The following is a 21981-nucleotide window of genomic DNA, read 5'->3' on the forward strand; positions in this document are numbered from 1 at the left end:
GTTGCGTTGTTTAGTTTGCGTTTATCATCCGGTGTTCTATGAGTCTGCCATACTCTTCTTAGTCTACGTTTTTCTGCTATTTTTTTTAGTATGTATTGGGGATATTCTTGTTTGCTGATCGACGTCTTTGTCGGTGTGGAGAGGTGGATGGCATTTATTATGCTCGTGTTTAAGTATTCCGTGACTGCTTCGATTTCTGCCTTAGTTTTTAGTGAAGTTAAGGCTGAAGTTGAGTGAGTAAAGACTTCTGCAAAGAGTTGCCAGTTGGTGTGTTGGTTGTGAATGGAGCCATTAGGTGTATTCTCGATAATTGTTCAACTGACTGTTGCTATCACGGGGGGAATGATCAGAGGAGAGATCAGCCGAGGAGTTGATTTGGAAGTGTCTTGATGAGATATTTTTAGTTACGAAGAAGTCAAGAAGGTCGGGTATTTTGTTGGTGTCAGTGGGCCAGTATGTGGGTTCGTATGTGGTGAGGTAGTTGAGGTTGTTGTTTATTATGCTGTTTAAGAGTTTTTTGCCTCTTGCTGTAACCAATCTGCTGCCCCATTGGATGTGCTTGGCGTTATAGTCTCCTCCAGCTATGAATCTATTGCCCAGGGTGTCCAGGAAATTATCAAAGTCTTCTTTGGCGATGGAGTGTCTGGGAGGGCTGTATACTGCTGAGGTGGTGATTGTGCGATGACAGTCTTCTATTGCTACGTTTGTTGCTTGGAGGTAGTCTTTCTGGAATGATGGAAGTTCGTAGTGCCTAATACTTGCTTTGATTATTATTCCGGTGCCACCGTGGGCCTTTCCGCTGGGGTGTTGGGTATGTTAGAATTTGTAACCATTTATTTTCAGGTAGTTTTTGTCGGTGAAGTGGGTTTCCGATACGAGCATTACGTCGATTTGCTGGTGTTTTAGGAAGAGTTCTAGTTCAAGTTTGTGTTGCGCTAGACCGTTGGCGTTCCAAAGAGCTATGCGCCTTGGTTTTATTTTGCGTCGGGGCGTATTAATTTATCCATGATGAGTGTTAGTAGCGATAGCAAATTATTTATTTGCTCTGATTGTTTCTCTATTAGCTTTTCAAGCTTAGAGAAGTTTTCTGTATTAGGTGGGTTGGGGACACTATTTTGGGGAAGATTCCTTTGGCTATTCGGGTTATTTTGGATGCCTTGTACTGCTTGGGCATAGGAGGTTGAGGTGGCAATGAATTTGGTAGGGCTGGGTGTTTGGTTGGTTGAGGGGATAGGGTAATCGTGAATTTCGGCGGGCTGGGTGTTTGGTTGGTTACCTCTTTTGCTCTGAGTTTAGGGTACCTGTTTGTGTATAGAGTTTTATAGGCTGAGCAGCCTTTGTAGTTGGCAGGATGGTCACCTTGACAGTGGATGCATTTCGCTGGGGTTTCCGGTGATTTGGCGCACTGGTCAGTGGAGTGAGTGCCTGCACATTTAACGCAGCGGAAAGCATGGTTGCAGTATTTCTGCGTATGACCGTACCTTTGGCACCTTTTGCATTGCACTATTTCTTTTTTCAGAAGCGGTGGTTTGAATTTTACTATCGCGTTCATTAGGCGACTGATATTGTCGATTTCCTTATTGTTCGGCTTTTGTTTTATATCTATGAAAAATAAGGATAACGGGTCTTTCGAGACTCTATGCCTTATATTACTTACGTTGATGACTTCGTGGCCGAGTTTTGAGAGTTCGTATTTGAGTTCGTCTATGTCTGCTGAGTGGTGGATGTTTCGTAGGACCACCCGGAAAGGCCTTTCCTGTTTGAGTTGGTAGGTGAGGAAGTTGGCGTTCAGGGTCCTAAGTATCTTGGTGAGTTTTCTGTAAGCTTCTGGGTTCCTCGGCAGTATTTTTACTTTATTGTTATTTATCTTTAGGTTGTAGTCCTCCTTGGAGATATCTCTCTCTAAGGACTTTCTCATTGTCTGTATGTCGATGACGTCGTCCACAAATATTGTTGGGGAGGGGGGATTCTCTGTGATTGTTGGTTTGGCGGCGGGTCTGCGATTTCCATGGCGTCGTTAGTGGATTGCAGTACGGCGAACCTGTTGTGGGTGTTTATTTGTATCGTTGATTGTTCGTTCTGGGTGTCGATTGTGTATGGTTTTGCTGTTTCTATTTTCCGTTTCTTGGTAATATTAGCGTCGTTGGTGCGGAGAGTTCTGCTACACTTCTACCACTGGGGAGGTAGCGCGGGGTAGTTGCGAGTCTGCTCCGGAGAGCCTGGTCGCGATTGCTGGGCCATCATCGAGCTAGTTAATTCGTTACGAATATGATTCAAGTATAGGGCTGTATTCTAATCGAACGTCGCACAGAGACAAGTCTGAATGACTGTCTTACTATCGGTTTCGTAACAATACGGCAGTGCCCATATACGCCAATCGCACGGCGATATGAAGAACAGCGATGTAGACAGGAAAGGGTAACAAGGTGGTCGTATGACAATATGATATAGAAAAGGACAATATGTCGGTCATGCGACAATTCGATGGAGAAAAGGCTAACCTAGAAAAAAGAAAGGCTCGTAAGTCGAATTATCCGAAAATAAATATTGACCAGATTCTAGGCACCTGAAAGGGTCGCACAGCAAAATTATACAGTAAGATCGTTTTTGCCTTTGTACCAGTGAGACAACACTAATGCAACGACATCTTTTTTGTCTTAAATTTGTTGTTAATAAAAATTTCATTAACACATTGGTCAGATTTTTCTGCTGAATATAAAACTAAATACGATGTTGTTATAAAATTCGACAATGCGACAGTATCCAATCTCTATATTTATATAAAATTTTATAACATCGTGTTTTTAATCAAAAACATTTTATCAATATGTTAATGAAGTTGTGATTAACAACAAATTTAAAATAAAAGAGTTACGTCGTTGTATTAGTGTTGTTCCGTCCACATGATGGCGAAAGCAACCCTCTCGAGTACCCGAAATCTGGTTAATGTTTACAGCTTGTTATGAGCTTGTTGTCAGGTTCGAACGTTGTGCGTGAAGTGCAACAAAAAATAAAATGGTTCGATTTCCGTCGGTCAATTGTTCAACAACGCTGCTACTAATGTCTATACACGATATTAATACATACATGATACAGTATTGTAATATCGAAAAATAAGGATAGAAATTTTTTTTTTCGATTACTTACAATTTATTAATATTAAATTGAATATACAAATATAAATTGGACAGAGAACGATATTTAACGGAAACTAAATGCAATACTCGTATCTATATCAAATAACTTTACAGTTATTTGATCACTCTCGTCACAACGAATCTAACACACACACTCTCTCTCTCTCTAACAACTCTATCAATTCTCACGACTCTACTCTTCGACGACTCAATTAGCTCTGATCTCCGCCAATACACTCCTGCCCGGTCGTGCTCGTTCTTGCTCTCGTCCTCTCACACACATACACACTTTTCGGCTCACATACTCTGGCCTCTCGATTGCTATTCCTTGAAATATGAAACCGTACCTCTGTTTTGACGCTGCTTATCCTTTCTCGCGTCGCTGTTACTAGGCGCTCTTGGATGTAAACAAACCACGAAAGACGACGTACACGGTTTTTTTCTATTTTCAACCGACCTCTAATTCAAATCTATTCTACGATATTACAGTATATGATGTTATATACTAATTAGGTCCAACTACTTTAAAAATTTGCTATCATTTTACTAGTACTTTTATAGGATTAAAAAGTTTGATACTATAAAAACGGAATATAAAAAATGATAAAAAGACGCTCTATCGAACGGTGCAAATAAGTTTTGTAGCCATTGCAGATCTTTTTTGTACTTCACAAATCAATAAAGTATGATTTCTATTCTATTACGAAAGTGTGCATTGCGATACGAAAGAGGATCAAATTTCAAACAGTTCGAGCAACTCGAAATGCATGTCATAGAACATGTTATGTATATCCGTTCGATGTAGAGTTAGTCGGTCGATCGGTTTTGTCTTACGACATTCAATTAGAACATGGGATAAGCCTTTAACTTTTTCCACGAAAGAAATAAGAAAGATAGAACAACGTGGGAGGAACTATAAAAGGAGTAATACAAAATTTCTGTTCGCTATTATTAAATTTATTATTGCTCAGTTTTTCCAACGGTAGCTTTAATATTTTCTACGTTATCAATATTAATTTAATAAATTGATGTTTGTTCGTTTGAAACAAACATCAGCCTATAAGTATGGAAGATGGTTTATCATAATGAGGACCCTCCGTGCAACGCCTGTTTTAATTTCGACGAATCAGAAAAATGGATAGGTGGATTATTATCCACTATTACTATTGCAAAGGGACGACGTTGAAAATTCAAAGGGTAGCGTTCACAGAAGATGAGGGGGAGGAGTGTCTAGCAACAAGCCTGTTCCCTCTCGTTAAGAACGCTTTGGCACAGCTATAAAGAGATAAATAATCTGGTTACGAGCGTCTAATGACATTATGCGAGAGTAAAGTGGTAACGAGCAACTGCTGCTAATTTTTCATTTAAGGCTTAATGTTCAGCCATAGTAAGTCTGACGATACAGATGAAGCGTGCATTCGCAATTTTTGCTAGATTATTTCCTAACTCAGTACCTTCTATCCGATGAATTTTAGGCCAGCCAATTAAACTTATTGCATTATGTTCTGAAAATTCCATTAGAATTGTTCAAGTTACAGATTCATACTTACAGCGATAGAAATAAAATTAATATTAATAAAGAGATTCCAGAGAGAATTCGATTATTCAGAGATTATAGAGAACAGAGGACAAAGGCTCTTATGAAATTAATTTATTATTTAACGATTTTTAGCACTGAATAGTTTATGTGGCTCCTTTTCGTAACTAGCCGTTTAAATTTCTGCATCAGATACGAGTGAGTTTACAGAAATGGAAATTATTTGGCAGTGGTTGTGTCCACATACTTACTCACCAAATTTATGAATTGTAACAAGCTTCAGATTTGGCGAAGGACGTGTCTATTGCTACAAAAGTGACCACACATTTAAATAACTATATGTGATTCTACCAGAATTTTTTAAACGCTACCTACAGGGTCTGAGAAGGTATCTGAGGTAAAAATCTCGTTTAATCAACTGTATTTAAGACTTTATACTTGAAAAATAAACAAATGTTTTCTCACATATTTTATCACAAGGAATTAGATAAAAGGTAATTAGTTTTCTCAAGGATTATTTGCGAAATTTGAACATCCAATATCATACATTACTAGTACGTAGCAATTACCTAGATTATAAACGAACTAATTATCAGTCATGATAATTATTACTTAAACTTGATAGTGAAAAGAAATAGTTAAATTTAAAAAACAATCAATACTTATTAATCATAAACGAAGTAGTTATAAATCTTGACTATTGTCTGTTAAACTTCAAAACAAAATTCATTGCATTTTTAAAACTAATGAACATTTGTTACTTGTATAAACAAATTACTGATTAATCTTACGTTCTGTATTGTAAACTAAAATAAAGAAATTGTTCACTTCAGTTGGTAACAATTAGGACTGAATTATAACTTAACTTAAACACTACATGACATTTTTTAAGTATTAGTATTAGTACTAGTATTCCACATATATATGTCGGAGATGAAAGAACATCGGGATTTCCCGTCTGGAATGTTGGAAAAAACCCCCAATAACCTAGTTCAGACTTTTACTATAGCTACACTTAAGTAATAAAAATAAGAAATAGTTTAATGTTCCAATCTGGCTTTATAACGATGGGTTCGGGCCCGAAATAGTGAGGAAACTGGCCCAGGCTGGAAAGGTCGCCATAGGCTGGTCGACGGCGAAGGTCGAAGCCATCGAACGGAGACCGTTACAGTGCTACAGGTGCCTTGGGATAGGACACACGGGGAAGACCTGCACCGCCAAGGAGGACAAGGGACACCTGTGCTTCAGATGCGGCGAACCAGGGCACGAGAGCATGCACTACTGCCAGCCCGAAATGCCTGCTCTGCAAGGCGCTTGGAGCACCGTCGGTGCACAGGATGGGGGGACCGGCCTGCACCCCCTCGAAGAAAGGAACGAAAGGAGCCGCCCGCGGATCCACGGCTGCAAGAGGCAGCGAGAAAGGCTCCCCGTCGCAAAGCGACCCTAAGCCCGCGAACAAGGAGGTAGGCACGGAGGAAGCCACAAACAAGGAAAGAACACCAAAGAACTGAGAATGCGCATCCTCCAGACTAACCTGGGAAGGTCAAGGCGAGCACAAGACCTGCTCCACCAAACCATCCGGGAGAGCACGGTCGCCCTAGCGGTGGTGGCGGAACCATACAGAGTTCTGGATGCCCCGGAGTGGGTCGGAGACACGGACGGAATGGTTGCCGTCACCTGGACATCAACGCCCGGGGCGTTCGCCCACGGAGCCCTGCTGGAACGCGGCAACGGGTACGCCGCGGTCGAGTGGGCAGGGATGATGGTGGTGGGGGTGTACGTGTCACCTAACAGCGGACGGGCAGGGTTCGAGGAATTCCTAGACGGAGTTGGCGACTGCGTCAGGCGACGACTCCCCCGACAAGTGCTCGTCCTGGGAGACTTCAACGCGCACTCCACGGAATGGGGGAACGCCAGGACCAACGCACGCGGCCGCACGCTATCAAACTGGGCAGCGGGACTTGGACTTCTGTTAGTGAACAGGGGCTCGACCAGTGCCTGCGTGACGTGCAGAGGGAGCTCCATTGTTGACATAACATGGGCCTCCCCCGAGGATTTCAGGCGGATCTCAGGCTGGAGAGTGGTCAAAGGGGTCGAGACGCTGTCGGACCACCTCTACATATTCATGGAGGTGGACGCGGCTCGCCGAGGGGGAGGCACGCACGCCCACCACCCAGATGGAAAATAAAGGAGAGGAATGAAGATCTACTCCGGGCGGCTGCTATAGCAACAGCTTGGAGCTGGGAGGCCTCGACAACGACGACCGAAGCAGACGTGGAAGAGGAGGCCGAGAACCTCCGCCAAGCCATGACAGCAATCTGCGACGCATCCATGCCACGAGCCATACCGGGCACGGTGCGAAGCAGAGCAGTTTACTGGTGGAACCCCGACTTCACGGAACTGAGGACGAGATGTGTCCGGGCCCGAAGACAGTACCTAAGGGCTCGCCGCTGGCGACGACGCGACGAAGAAGAAGTCTCCTTGCGCTACCGGGCGTACCGCGCGCTACGGCGCTCGCTACAAAAGGAAATTAAAAAAGCGAAGGACCGTGCCTGGTCCGAACTGGTCGAAACAGTCGAGTCGGACCCATGGGGGAGGCCATACAGGACGGTGACACAGAAACTACGCGCGAAGGGCCCCCTGACAACGGCGGAAATGGAACCTGCGCTGCTGACGCGGATCACCGGAACGCTCTTTCCCCCACAAGAAAACAGAGCGGCGGAACGGCCACGGGAAACGACACGACCGCTGGAATGGAGGGACGACTGGGAAGTCACGGAGGAGGAGATATGGGAGGCAACCAGAAGAATGACCTCCCGCAACGTGGCACCGGGCCCGGACGGAATCCCTGGCCGGATCTGGGGGGAAGTGATGGGGGTCATGGCCCCCAGACTCCGGCACCTCTTCACAAGATCCCTGAGGGAGGGAGTCTACCCCCGGGCGTGGCGGACGGCGAGGCTGGTCCTGCTCCATAAAGAGGGCCGACCGACGACCTCGCCGTCAGCGTACCGGCCGATATGCCTACTGGACGAGGTCGGCAAACTACTCGAGAGGGTAGTCGCCGCCCGCTTGGAACGACACATAGCGGGCCAAGTGCCAGGTTTGCACGAAAGCCAGTACGGCTTCCGGAAGGGGCGCTCGACGATTGACGCGGTCAGACGCGTACGAGCGATTGCGGAGGACATGGTCTCCCGGAAAGGCGTGGCGCTGGCGGTTTCCCTGGACATCGTCAACGCGTTCAACACCATGCCATGGGACAGGATAGTGACGGCCCTGGAGCACTTCGAGGTTCCCAGCTACCTCGTCCGATTGATCCGAGCCTACCTCGACGACAGGTGGGTGTGCTACACCAGTAAGGAAGGAGAGGAAAAGCGATCCGTCGAGCGTGGCGTCCCGCAGGGCTCGGTGCTGGGCCCCATACTATGGAACGTTGCGTACGACGAGGTACTGCGATGCCCGCTACCCCCAGGCGCGGCCATGGTATGCTATGCGGACGACTCCCTAATCCTGGTCGAGGGTCGTGGCTGGCACGAGACGCTGCGCATTGTCGGAATCGCAACGGCCTGTGCGACCCGTGCCGTGAACGAACTGGGCCTGAGAGTCTCCCCTGCGAAGTCGGAGACCACCTGGTTCTTTGACAGGAAGAGGCGAGGGACACCACCGCCCCGCCTATGCATAAACATGGCAAGTGAAACCGTCCGGGTGGGATCACAGATGAAGTATCTGGGACTCACCATCGATAGCCAGTGGACGTTCGAGCCGCACTTCGACTCACTGATCCCGAAGGTGCCAGCGGCTGCCAATGCCCTGTGCGGCCTACTACCGAACATCGGCGGGGCGGAGACGCGGTGCGCCGACTTTACGAGGGCGTCGTTCGGTCACGAGTGATGTACGGGGCCCCAGTATGGGCGGACGACCTGATGGCAAGCCGTCGCAGCATTCTGCTCCTGAGAGGGCTGCACAGAGTGACCGCCATCAGAATCATTAGGGGATACCGGACGGTGTCTCACGCGTCGGCGTCCACCCTAGCCGCGTCCCCCCCGTGGGAGCTGCGGGCGCTGGCGCTCAAAAAGAGATACACCCGCCGGAGAGAATGGCACCCGGGACAAGACACCACCGAGCAGGCGGCTCCAAACGACACGGGAACCGCCGAGGAGGACACATGGAACCTGTGGCGATCCCAACTGATCAACGGGAGAAGCGAACACCGAGGCGCGGATGCGGTCCTACCAAACTGGGAGGCATGGAGGAGCCGCCACGGCCTCCCACTCACATTCAGGATGACACAAGTGCTCACCGGACACGGCGTGTTCGGCGAGTTCCTGAAGAGAATAAGGAGAGAGACGACAGACATCTGCCACCACTGCGAAGAGGGCAGGGACACAGCGCAGCAAACCCTGGAGCTCTGTCCGGCGTGGGAGCTGCCCCGCTACACCCTGCGGCACGCCATAGGAGAAACGTTGACCCCCTCAGCGATTGTAGAAGCGATGTTGAGAGGGTCACAGGAATACGAGGCCGTCCGCCTCTTCTGCGAGCGAGTTATGCTCGCGAAGGAGCGAGCGGAAAGGGAGAGAAAGAAAAACTCTCACCCCTGCAGGATAAGACGATGGAGAAGGATGGCAGTCAGACGACCCAGAGACGCCCCGCCACCACCCCAACGGACTACGACCAGAAGAAGTGACAGCACTAGGGGCAACGACCTCCCCCTAACGCCCACTCAATAGCCGGCTCGAACAAGAGAACGCGAGAAGGGGATGCAACTGAAGTTAATTCATAAGAGGTTCCTGGAGCACCCCTGTCACGCGCATAAGATGGTCATCGTGGAGTTTTAGTCGGTAGGAGTCCGACACTACTCTGCTGTTACGCGATTATTGCAGCAGCGGAGTGTCCATGGGGACTTCTCCACGTACAAAAAAAAAAAAAAAAGGGTTCGGGCTCGAAATGACATAGCGGGTCACTGCACGTAGCCACGGTCACGGGAGGGACGTGTACCTGACAGAGGTATGGGATGATTATATGGCTCTCCTTAAAAACAAAGATTGACCCAAGAGGTGAGGAGAGGAATATATAAGGGCAATTCCACTTGGATTTGTTTGGAGTTCATGCAGATAAGTTTTACTTGTACGTGGAGTTATACGCGTATCACATCGCATTCGTCATCCCGTGGACCGTGGATTCGTTATCGAATCTGAATTCATTGTCATCAACATCTCGTCCATCCGATCGCCGCTATTACTTATAGTCTCTTGTAGTGCCCACATTTGTACCAATAAATATCAGCTATATCCGCGATAGTAAATTTGAGTGAAGGTTCATCGAACGCCCAAAATCCCAACCTTAATCCGACATATATGTCGGAGATGAAAGGACATTGGAGCCTTCCCTTTGGAACTTCAGGAAAATCCCTTAACATCGTAATCTAGATTCTACCATAAGCGTAATTAAACAGTTGATTGTATTTGTTCGAAATTCGTGATAATGAGCTTGGGCTCGAGGCGATGACCGGTTGCCGAACGTAGCCGCGGTTACGGGATGAACGCTTTGTCTAACAAAGGTATGGAGTAATTCTATATCTGTCCTTAAAAAAAATATTTGTAGCAGCACGCGACAGTAAACATTCCAACGGTTTCTGTCCCGTGGCTCGCCACACGCAGACCCTGTTCTTCGGGTATGATGGTTACCAGATGTCGATGCATCTTCACACTACATGTTCAGCTAGCCGGAGGACCCGCTATAAATCTTAGGATTTTGTTAATTAAGGTCCTTCAAACGGACAAGCAGTCTTTGTCCCAACTATGGGAAGATAGGAGAAATCTATTTTTCTGACGAACAACGCTTCCCGCTAGCAACTTACCCTCAAGGGCTTTCCCTTTTCTAACCACTAACGTCAATTTCCCTCACTTTCCGAGCGAAGGCTATCCTCGACGAATCCGATGATCGCGTGTCCTTAGACACACCCCATCATAGTTTTCCTTTGCAGCATCATCGCGACGGAAAGTCATTCTCCCGTGAGGTCGTACTAGCGAATTACTTATCGTCTTTATGCTCGATGGATATTCCACGTTTCAACAAAGAGTTAGTTTAGTAATACTTGCACCGCAGCCAAGTAAGTCGAGTACGACTTGGGCTTTGGAAGAAAGCGCATTCTGTTATCCCGTTGACCCCGGATTCGTTATTGGACCTAGGATCATTGTCATTAGCTTCTCGAGTATCTAATTACCACGTTTACTTGGCAAATTCTATAATAATCGTATTTGCATTTGTTGGGATATGTATAATTTTCTGTGTTGAACTGGGTTAAATGCGTAGTAGAGATACTTGTATGTGGGTATCAGTGTGTGGAGGTATGTGTGTGCGCGGCGTCTCGAAAACAGATGAGTGTAAACTATTCAGTCGGTTAACAGTCTGGTATAGAAGAAAGTGCTGATACGCGTGCAAGTGTGTATCGATGAATATATAAGAAATCGTCCATAAAATAAATATATTACTATTCTAATATTAATTCTAAGTATAAATTTAGTGTTCCTATAACATTATTTCGGTTTCAAACATCCACAATTCTCAATAGCACTAGTCAATATCTTCTCTATTGCATAACAACAATGTGTAATTCAAATGAAGATTCGTTTCACGCCCCTAACCCTAATCATAATGTGAACTCGACATCAGAAGTGGGATCAGTGCCGGTTATAACAGTGCAAGAGCTTACGACCATCGTGCGCGAGTTAATTCGGTCGCTAGTGCAAAAATCGAGTGTGGAACCTAACAATTTTTCGCCACCGCGTTTTAGCCCTGAACCCGCGGGCTCCGACTCTGCTGCGTGGTGCGCAGCTGTCAATCTGATTATGGAGGAAAATCCTTTACAAAGCAGTACCCTGAATATAATTTCAATAATGAGCGTCGAATCGACTTCTCGATTTTGGAGCCGAGTGTTCACTAATTAAAGAATCCGTAGTTTTGAGATTTTCTGTCAAAACAACGATTGATAATAGTAGTAATGCATTGGAGTTTTACATTCGAGATAAATTTTTCATGTCCATGCTGATAGTTATTTAAAATACGATATCGCGATTGATCATTAAATTTTAAGCCAAGGTTTTGACGTAATATTACACAAAATAGCCCCGCTATGTGTAAAACAAAAATAATTAATGCCTGTATTAAAACCGCTGAAAACGAGATCGATGTTAATGAAGTTGACACTGATGTACGTGATAGTGATAAAAGTCGATTAATTTTTCTTTTCGAAAATTCAGATTCATTCGTCACGGGATTCTTACGTACTCGCGTAAATACAGGTCAGTTAGAAATACAATTAATTGATCCTAACATCACCGTACAAAGAAGTCCTTATAGACTTAGCGAGGAGGAGCACAGAATAGTACGTGAGAGAATAAGCGAATTAATTAGAGCAAAAAATCACAAGGCCTAGTAATTCACCGTTCGCGAGCCCTATGTTACTTGTGAAAACGAACGATGATTCAGATAGATGATTTGTAGATTTTCGAGAACTAAATAAAAATACGGTTGCGGATCGGTATCCTTTACCTCTTATTGCGAATCAAATCGCGAGATTGCAAAAGCGAGATACTTTATTAGTCTGGACGTGGCCAGCGGGTTTCACCAAATCCCTATTCACCCTAATTCTAGGAAGTATACAGCATTGGTTACCCTCGATGGACAATTTGGTCAATAAGTTGTTGTTTCCTTCAAATTCTTTTGTGCCATTGTTCGGTCCATTCGACGTTTTTTATTTGCATAACATGGTTTGCATGCGCGTCTAATGTTTCTTCCGGAATCATTTTTCTGAGCGGCGATGTTGTGCTGACTCCGTCGAAGACAAGGATTTTTGCATTTTTAGACAATCCTAATAATTTTGCAACTGGCAATTGTCTAAATATTGTAGTATCGTAAATATAATAATATTAATTTAATTAATAAGAAATGGATTAAACAGAAAACAATGGTTATTTAACATGAACTAATCGTGACAATGTATTATAATTAATTTACAACTCTCGTCAACACAGATTCAACTCTCTCTTAACAACGCTAACAACACTATCTCGACAACGCAATCCGCATTCTCTGGCTTCTCAACTCATACTTCTGTTAATTCGTTTATGTCTCTTAGCAACCCTTTGTCTTTTGTCTGATATCTTTTGTTTAAGCCCCATCATGCACACGCTCAGTAACCGCTCGTTTACAATTCGCACGACACCCCCCTAAGCCCCTCGACTACGATACTACAATATTCTAATATTTATGTTCCTTCCTGCAATTTTCTAAACCATCAAAGCGTTTACAACAGAAATCCCCAGAAGGAGTTGCATGCCGGGTCTTCCGTACCATTTAATCCCTTTTCTAATTGTGGTGGCATAAGAAATCATTTGGTCAGAATAATCTATACCATACTTTCCTTCATTATATTCAACAACAGCTAGTGGTTTTAATGTTGCGAACAAACGAAACGAGAGATCAGTCTTGAGATTTCTATGAAAACACGCGCGGCAGTTAACGTACCATTCGTACGTTGTTTATTTGGATGATGTTCTAATTATTGTCGACTCCATAGATCAAGCTGTAGAAAGATTGTACACCGTATTAAATAACCTCGTAAATGCCGGATTTTTTCTAATTTTCCTAATGCTCTTTCCTAAAGACATCGGTACTCTATTTGGAATACGTAATTCATAACGGAGAAGTTCGCGCTAACCCGAGTAAAATACAAACCTTGAGTTCTTTGCCTGAACCAACGACCGTCACACAGCATAGGCAGGTCATAGGTTTAGTTTCTTACTTTCGAAAATTCGTCCCTAAATCTTCAAGGGTAATGAAACCCTTGTATGCACTTACTTCCGGTAATAAAAACATAACTTGGACGGATAGGCATGAAAAAAAAAATAAGGCAAAAGGTAATTTCCGTCCTGACCGACGCGCCGGTGTTAACGATATTTGACCCTAATTATCCGATAGGATTACATACTGACGCTAGTTTGGATGGATATGGGGTTTCTTTAATGCATAAGGTTGAAGGTAAAAATAAAGTAGTAGAATACTATAGTAAAAGAACTAGCCCTGCGGAATGTAGGTATCATTCATATGAGCTAGAGACGTTAACAGTTGTATACACTGTTAAACATTTTTGCCACTATTTACATGAACGAGAATTTCTTGTTGTTACTGAATGTAATTCCTTGAAGACATCTAGTACTAAGGTGAATTTAAATGATAGAGTTTACAGGTGGTGGGCTTACTTACAAACTTTTAATTTTGACATTGTGTATCGAGAAGGTAAACGAATAGCTCACGTAGATTTGTTTTCGCGAAATCCCATAGACATTGATCATAGTATAATTAACAAAGTCAAAGAAAAGACATTAATCTGGCTGAAATCTCAGAAGATTGGCTGTTAGCAGAATAACGTCGGGATCCTCAAATTTCAGAAATCGTCACTAAATTGCAAAATGATGAGCTCGCGGAGGATGTCGCAAATGCGTATGAATTACGATCTGGTACCCTTTATTTTAAAATACAAAGAAAAGGCAGAACTCTCTTCTTGTCCATTGTCCCAAGAGGTTTTAGGTGGTCAGTTATTAACCATATGCACCAGTCAACTATGCACTTAGGTTGGGATAAAACGCTTGAGCAGCTGTACGAGTATTGCTGGTTCGAAGGAATGGCGAAACATGTTCGTAAATTTGTAGAGAACTGTCATGCTTATCAAGTTTCGAAGGCAAGTTCAGGTAAAATACAAGCTGAATTACATCCTATACCTAACACCAACATACCTTGGTATACAGTTCACATGGACATAACGGGCAAACTAAGCGGTAAAAGTTATTCGAAAGAATATGTCATTGTTTTGGTCGACGTCTTCACTAAATTCGTATACCTGCATCATACTCGTAAAATAGATTCCCTTCATACCATTAAAGCGCTTAAGTCTGCTATATTTTTATTCGGCAGCCCCTGCCGGATAATAGCAGATCAAGGAAGATGTTTTACGGGTAAAGAATTCCAAGATTTTTGTCGAGGTAAACATATTAAACTCCACTTAATAGCTACCGGTGCTAGTAGGGCCAATGGACAAGTAAAGCGTATTATGGATGCGTTGAAAATTATGTTCACAATCATAGAAACGACCGGGCGATCGTGGCTAGACGCGATTGGCAAAATACAGTTGCCTTTGAATTGCACCACCAACCACGTGACTAAATCGAGTCCATTGGAACTATTAATCGGTAGAACAGCAAAGACCTTACGACATGTTGATACCCAATAATATCGAAGAAAGATATTTAGATATCTCCGATGTAAGACAACAGGCAATGGAGAATATAGAAATTAGTGCTAGCTACGATAAAGGTGGATTTGACAAAACAAAAGCTAAAGTAGTTAGGATTTTGTATTGCGCAAAAACGAGGAAATAAAATCAAACTAAATTAGATCCAAAATTTAAGGGCCCGTTTGTAATAGCTGAAATTTTGGAAGGAGATAGGTATGTTTTGAAAACAGTACACGGTAAACGATCCTATAAATACAGTCACGACAGATTGAGAAAAATGCCAGATAGTTGTATTTCCGTTGAGTTGGATGTCTGTAGCGATGGCGAGAACAGTGACCATGGTGATATGAGTAACCCGACCTCGGAGGATCATAAGCACAATGACCATAATATCTAGCAGAGTATGTTATGAAGCTCGGTAAGGTCGTGCGATGGTTTCACATGCACCATGAGTGATAATGCTATGAAGCTTGTTAAGGTCGTGTGATGGGTTCACATGCACCATGAGTGATAATGCTATGAAGCTTGTTAAGGTCGTGTAATGGATTCACATGCACCATGAGTGATAATGTTATGAAGCTTGATGAGGTCGTGTGATAAGTTCACATGCACCCGGGGCGACAATGTAATCGAACTCTGTGTGGTCGTGCGATCCAGAAAAACGAGATTCATTTGGGTGCGAAATCGAGAATGGTCCATCAGGCCCACTGATAACCCGCAGGATGCAACCAGCATTTTGAATATTAGTCATGATGTTACCAATTTGTTTCCTTTTATTCCTTTTTTTACCAAATCTCCGAACAAAATTTGCTGTTGAACCGGACCATTGGTTTATTTGGACACTTAGCTAACTTGTAAACAACGTTAATTGTATTGAGTCTAATGTGGGAAAACCCAATATTTTAGTTACACCCGAGGACGTGAGATAGTCAGGATGGCCGTGCCGGAGATGAAAGGACATCGGGGCCTTCCCTTTGGAACTTCGGGAAAATCCCTTGACACCGTAATCTAGATTCTAGCATAAGCGTAATTAAACAATTGTCATTCAATCTGATTGTATTTGTTCGAGATTCGTGATAATAAGCTTGGGCTCGAGGCGACGACCAGTCGCTGAACGTAGCCGCAGTCACGGGATGAACGCTTTGTCTAACAAAGGTATGGAGTAATTCTATAGCTCTCCTTAAAAAAAATATTTGTAGCAGCACGCGACAGTAAACATTCCAACGGTTTCTGTCCCGTGGCTCGCCACACGCAGACTCTATTCTTCGGGTATGATGGTTACCAGATGCCGATGCATCTCCACAGTACATGTTCATCTAGCCTGAGGACCCGCTATAAATCTTAGGATTTTGTTAATTAAGGTCCTTCAAACGGACAAGCAGTCTTTGTCCCAACTATGGGAAGATAGGAGAAATCTATTTTTCTGACGAACAACGCTTCCCGCTAGCAACTTTCCCTCAAGAGCGGCTAGCATCCTTCTCTAAACACCAACATGGAAATTGACCAATTAACAGCAACGTCAATTTCCCTCACTTCCCGAATGAAGGCATCTCTCCACGAATCCGATGATTTCGTGCCGTTAGACGCACCCCATCATAGTTTTCCTCGACAGCGTTACCGTGACGGAGAGTCACTCTCTCTCGTGTACGAGCTCTGGACGAGTTAACTAACCTTGCTATCTGTGATTACTCCATGCTTGGTATCAATTCCAACTTAGACTTTGATGAAGAAATAAACCTACTAACCTGTTGACCGGCGGTTCGTTATCGAGTCTTAGACCGGCATCCCAAGTGCCTAACCATCGTGATTCTTCGCTATCTTTGTAATATCTTTATTTGTGTCAATAAACGTCACTTCAACCGTGTAAGAAGATGGATAGTTCCAGTGAAGGTTCATTACATACCTCAAACCCTTACTATGATAGCGACCCGGGCCCGTATTACGGCCACGATACGACATATATATAAAAAGGGAAAATTAGTAAATACTTAAGATTTGTTCACTGAGTAAATTTAGTTTTAGAGTAAATTTTGTAGTTGTGACATAGTAAGGAACTGAGAATTTTATGTATAAAATGTAATTTTTGAATATCAATAAATTAAATTGTTAGTTCTTTATAATTTGCTTATGAAGTTACAGCTCTTATCTTCCTCTGCCATGCAAATATAATACAGTCTAACGTTTTTGAAAGTGTTAAAAAGTCGGAGCCGCAAAAAACTCCCACTTCTGTAGAATCACTAGTAAACCACAGACATTGTAGGAATAAATTTTAATTACATCTTTCTAGCAGCGAGAGCTACTCTCCGAAAACAATTTCGAACACCATTACGACATCCCTCAAGCACATTCGGTAACCCCTTTTCTGTTAATACAAGCGTTTCTCGAGATCCCCCATAGCATGCCTCTGCGACTTACTGAGATTTGGAATATTCTAAGGAAAATGCAAATATCGCTCCGAAGTTTGGCCAAGGAGATAGAAGACGCGTACGCGCCGCCTATACGTGTCTCTCCGGTCGTGGCGTAGGTATCTGGCTTGTTTGTATTCCGTATTCGACCTATCTATAGGGAAATTGCGGTGTTCTCGACCGTCGAAATCCATGAACACGTCTGTGCCTTCTGATCGTCCTCGTTTGCTCGGTGTGCCACCGTCTCATTAACCCTTTCGATCTGACCGGAGAGAGGACTTACACTTGACTAATAGGTTCAACCTGCGTGGTTCTAGTAAATTTCTCGCTAAACTGAATTGAAGCCAACTTCAAAAAGCCGTCGTTTCATTGCGTCTGAAACGTCGCTTTACGGATATTTTTTCCAATTAGAAGCTATGTAACGATATAATAAATTGATTTTGTATGACGCAGCTTTTTCTTTAAGCTGTACGTTTGTTTGTGAACAAAGTTATGGTTAAAGAATAGGACAGTAAATCGAATTTAGAAGAAAAATTGATTTTCTTCGTGATTTATACGAAGAATAACGCGAAACGATTTTTCCTAATTTTCATTGAATCCATATTATCGAAAGTTTAAAATACTGCAATACCGCATATTGAGGTTTTCAAATTAATTGGTTGCGCTGAATTTCTCGTAATAAATAAATATTTCCGCAGGTTGGGTGGCTGAAAGTGGATACTAAGGCGATCCAGGCGATCCACGATCACGTAATAACTCACAATAACAGGGTCTCGGTATCTCATAGCGATCATACCACATGGAATCTCCACATAAAGAACGTGCAAAAGGAAGACGAGGGGCTCTACATGTGTCAGATTAACACAGATCCGATGAAAAGTCAGGTAATTTCTTCGAAATTATTCTAATAGTGAAACTGTATAATAGAAATAGAAAACTAATTATACTCATTATACTAATTATACTCGAGTATAAAGTACTCGATTAGAGGATGAACTAAAAACAGATAAAAATGTAAGATTATAAAAATAGTTAATTAAGAACTTCGAATCTCAAAGATTTTCTTTAATATTTAATCTTTCCTCAAGACTGAAAACCGATGCAAGAAACGGAGTATTTATTTAAATGCAGATGACTGTTAAGCGCGTTTAGTTGGTTGCTATTTTGAGCGTTTCTAGTGATCAAACGGTCAGAGTCAGAGCTTTTTGCACACAGTTTAACCGGTAGGACGTATCGTGGCAGAACGAGAAACTTGGTGAAATAACTAATTGGAAACGGTATCACCTACACTATTTAGATCAGTAAAGTTCTAGGATGCACGTCAGTTGTGGGGCACATCAATCCCAATTAGGTGTTCGCCTCTGTACCCTTTCTCGATACGATGTTCTACACAGTTCTTTTCACGTAACTGATGGAATTTGCACATTTTAATTTGTCGATACACGATTCATGTATGAACAAGTTAAATAAATGGTCTTCGCGGAGTGGTTACTCGATCCATCGAACAAAGTAAATTGTTAAAAAAAGCTTATTCATATTTATAAAAATAACAAGGGAAAGACACGGGAAATCTTGTTTTTCGAAGAGAAATCTCTCATTTCCATAAATGTAGTATCGGGAAAAGGGCCTAAGAAACATCGAGTTAACCATGAACAATGTCGCGAGAGCCGAGGCGCCGTCGGGTCCATCAATGTGTCGTCGATCTTTTCAAGTGCATAGTTTTGTAGAAAAGGCCTACGTGATCCTGGCAACGAGCGTCTGCGGAATACGTGTGTGGTGGGCCTAGGAAAAGACAAAGGGATGCTAGAACGGCTAGAATGTGAGTTGAGACTGGGCAGTCTGAGTCGAGAAGTCAGAGAGTGTAAGTGGAGGAGCCGGAGAGTATGATAATAAGACGTGCGACGATATTGTAATCGGTCCTTTGTATTGAGTATCGCTTATTAAACTAAACTAAACTCTAAATAAAACATCATTACTTGTCCTTACTCTAAGATCCACATAAGTTACCACATAAATGTATAATATATCTGAGGTGTATATGTTGTCCGTGATACTTGTAGCTGCTGGCTGTAGACGTCGCTGCTGGGGTACTGCTGTTTTTCTTCCATTTTTGATGCGTAGAAGAAAAATCGGACTCCGGTCGCCGGAATTTGAACCCGGGTCGCGAACGTTCGTAACCTAAGGCGCGAACCACTGCGCTGTCGTCGTCCGACAGAAGTTAGTGTCGAGTGGCGGTATTTGTTGTCGAGTGCCGCCACATATCGTACTGCTATATTATTTATTAATTGTCATTGCTCTTATTACTATTACTTTAGGAAATCTTTAAATGGCAGAAATGGGATATGATCGAATTTCTTTAACGGAATTCGCATCCGTGTAATTCTGATTACCTAGCATTACTGCATGGTAAAGTAATATTAGTTCAATATTTATCTAATCAGTCGTACAATAATACAAACTATCGAATTAAGCGAACAATGTCATATTTGTGGCAAGTCCTAATGATTTTTATGATTGGTGTTGTGATAGACACAAATAGCAGTTGCTATACTACATAACTGAAATATGGAAATTTAGTGCGGATAGCGGGGGCGGCTGTATTAGTTACCTACGATGTTACAATCTCTGCAAGTATCGAAGGTATTTCTCTAGAAGCTGCAGGAGCATGGCATACCAGGAAACTTAACAAGCTGTCTCAGCTAGTTCAGGAATGTCAGCTCTCGCTTATGAACACCTTGGAAATAACACTTAGGCTTCGATCATTTTCTTCGTAACGAAGGGTAAACTTTATTAGATACTACTTAACGACATGTATTTCTGTTACTATTAATGAAACATTTGCTATAAATCTCTTATCAGTATTTTTTATTTAAGAAAGTAAAACATGTCGATTGATTTTTTCTCATACTTAATGTTGATACATTCTTTTTCTAATAATTTGAACAGGGCATGGGCTAATCTACAATTCGGAAAATCGTAAAACTCGTAGTTAAACCTTATCGATGATCTGCGACACATAAGCTTGTGATCTAAATGCGCGCGTAAAATTTGTATTTTTATCTATTCCACAAACTTGGTCCCTTTTAGAAGCGTGCAAGACAAATAACCTTGCATAAAATTGACGAGCAGCGGGACGACCCATTTCCTTTCCGCGCAAAAAATTGCAATGCAGCCGTGAACATAGAATTCACGGTGGAATAAAATTTGACTCCTAAAAAAAAGGGGTACAATGCATTCGTGATTCCAAAAAAGCTGTCAAAATAATGCTTTCCATGTAATTGGCAAATGACAGTCGCATTCTATTCAAGCAGTAATGATGTTTTTCGAAAGCATAATTAAAAAAAAATTTCTTCATAACTTTTAACGATCTTTCTTATATTTTCCAAATTCTATCATGCCCTAGATTAAACATTCTAGGAAGTTGACCAAGATTATTATTTATGATTATAATGCCAATGTACTTTGCAATTAACACTTTAAATATAGTGTATCGATATTTTATAATGATGAAATTTCTATAAATATTAAGTCAAGTTTACTGTAAAATTAGATGTAACTTCCAATAGAATTGCTTCACTTTTAAATACGGTTGAGAAATATTTATTTCAAGGAACCCACCCTGTGTTTGTTAAGACTATAACGTATTTTTTTAACCAGCACTAGTTTCATGAATACAGATGTTTCCGTGATAAAATTTTCCAGTTTGTTTATAAATACATACTCCAAGTTCTCCAATTCCCCCTTAACCTCTTATCGTTACTACGAAACTTTCTTTTATAAGCTATTTTTCCTGTTGAAGGAGCTTGTAAAAATAAAATCTGCTGGATTATCCTTCTTCGATAGCGATGACCACTTTCGTGTTTACTAGACGTGATAAAACTAACTTTGCCATGAATATAATTAAACCATATATTAATCATGACTACGCATATCATTATTTATTGTTTTATTTCATAAACGTGTATTCATTTATTACGTCACTTTTTTTTATATTTCAGTTATATTAGATTCAAGAAAAATGCAGTGCTTTCCAAATCGCAGGCACGAGAAAAGTAGAGTGCTTAAAGGACAAATTTTTCTCCAACGGACAAACGTCACTTTTCGTTCCATCGACTTCTCACTAGACAGCTATACCTTCTAGTATTAAAGCATGGCTGCACTAACATACACACTACTGTGCAAAGTACGACTTTTTTCTATTCCCTACCCTTTCAACCATCTGGCCTGGGCACAGTGTGATATTGCGCGAGATAGGGTCGAGTTTCTCTTTTGAGATCTAATTTTCCGACATTTCAGATTGAATCCAGGCTTCCATGCCTGTCCTTCTTTCCTCCTTCCTTCTTTCCTTACTTCCCTCCTTCCTTCCCTCCTTCCTTCCCTCCTTCCTTCCTTCCTTCCGAGAGAGACAGAGACAGAGAGAGAGAGAGAGAGAGAGAGAAGGAGCAGTAATCGTTGCCAACTTAAAGATCCACTTCTTCGCTTTGAGTGTTACAAGATCTCTAAGTACTAAACGCAAGGAATACTGTCGAAAATGTCCGTTGGTGGGAAACAGCTTGAATACAAATTTCATCCATCCCTTTGGTTGCAATGATTTTAGACCAGTTTCAAATTCCT

General features: G+C 42.6%; 1 protein-coding gene across 1 annotated transcript in view; it reads left to right on the plus strand.

The window, feature by feature from the left end:
• Window positions 1-21981, plus strand: part of LOC126872948 (lachesin-like) — a 100923-nt gene that overhangs the window by 56901 nt on the left and 22041 nt on the right. Inside the window, exon 5 of the mRNA XM_050633238.1 lies at window positions 18066-18251. Coding sequence (XP_050489195.1) covers window positions 18066-18251 — 186 coding nt within the window. The remainder of the gene's footprint in view (window positions 1-18065; window positions 18252-21981) is intronic.

Source organism: Bombus huntii, chromosome 14, assembly GCF_024542735.1.
Source record: "Bombus huntii isolate Logan2020A chromosome 14, iyBomHunt1.1, whole genome shotgun sequence".
Classification (NCBI taxonomy): Eukaryota; Metazoa; Arthropoda; class Insecta; order Hymenoptera; family Apidae; genus Bombus; species Bombus huntii.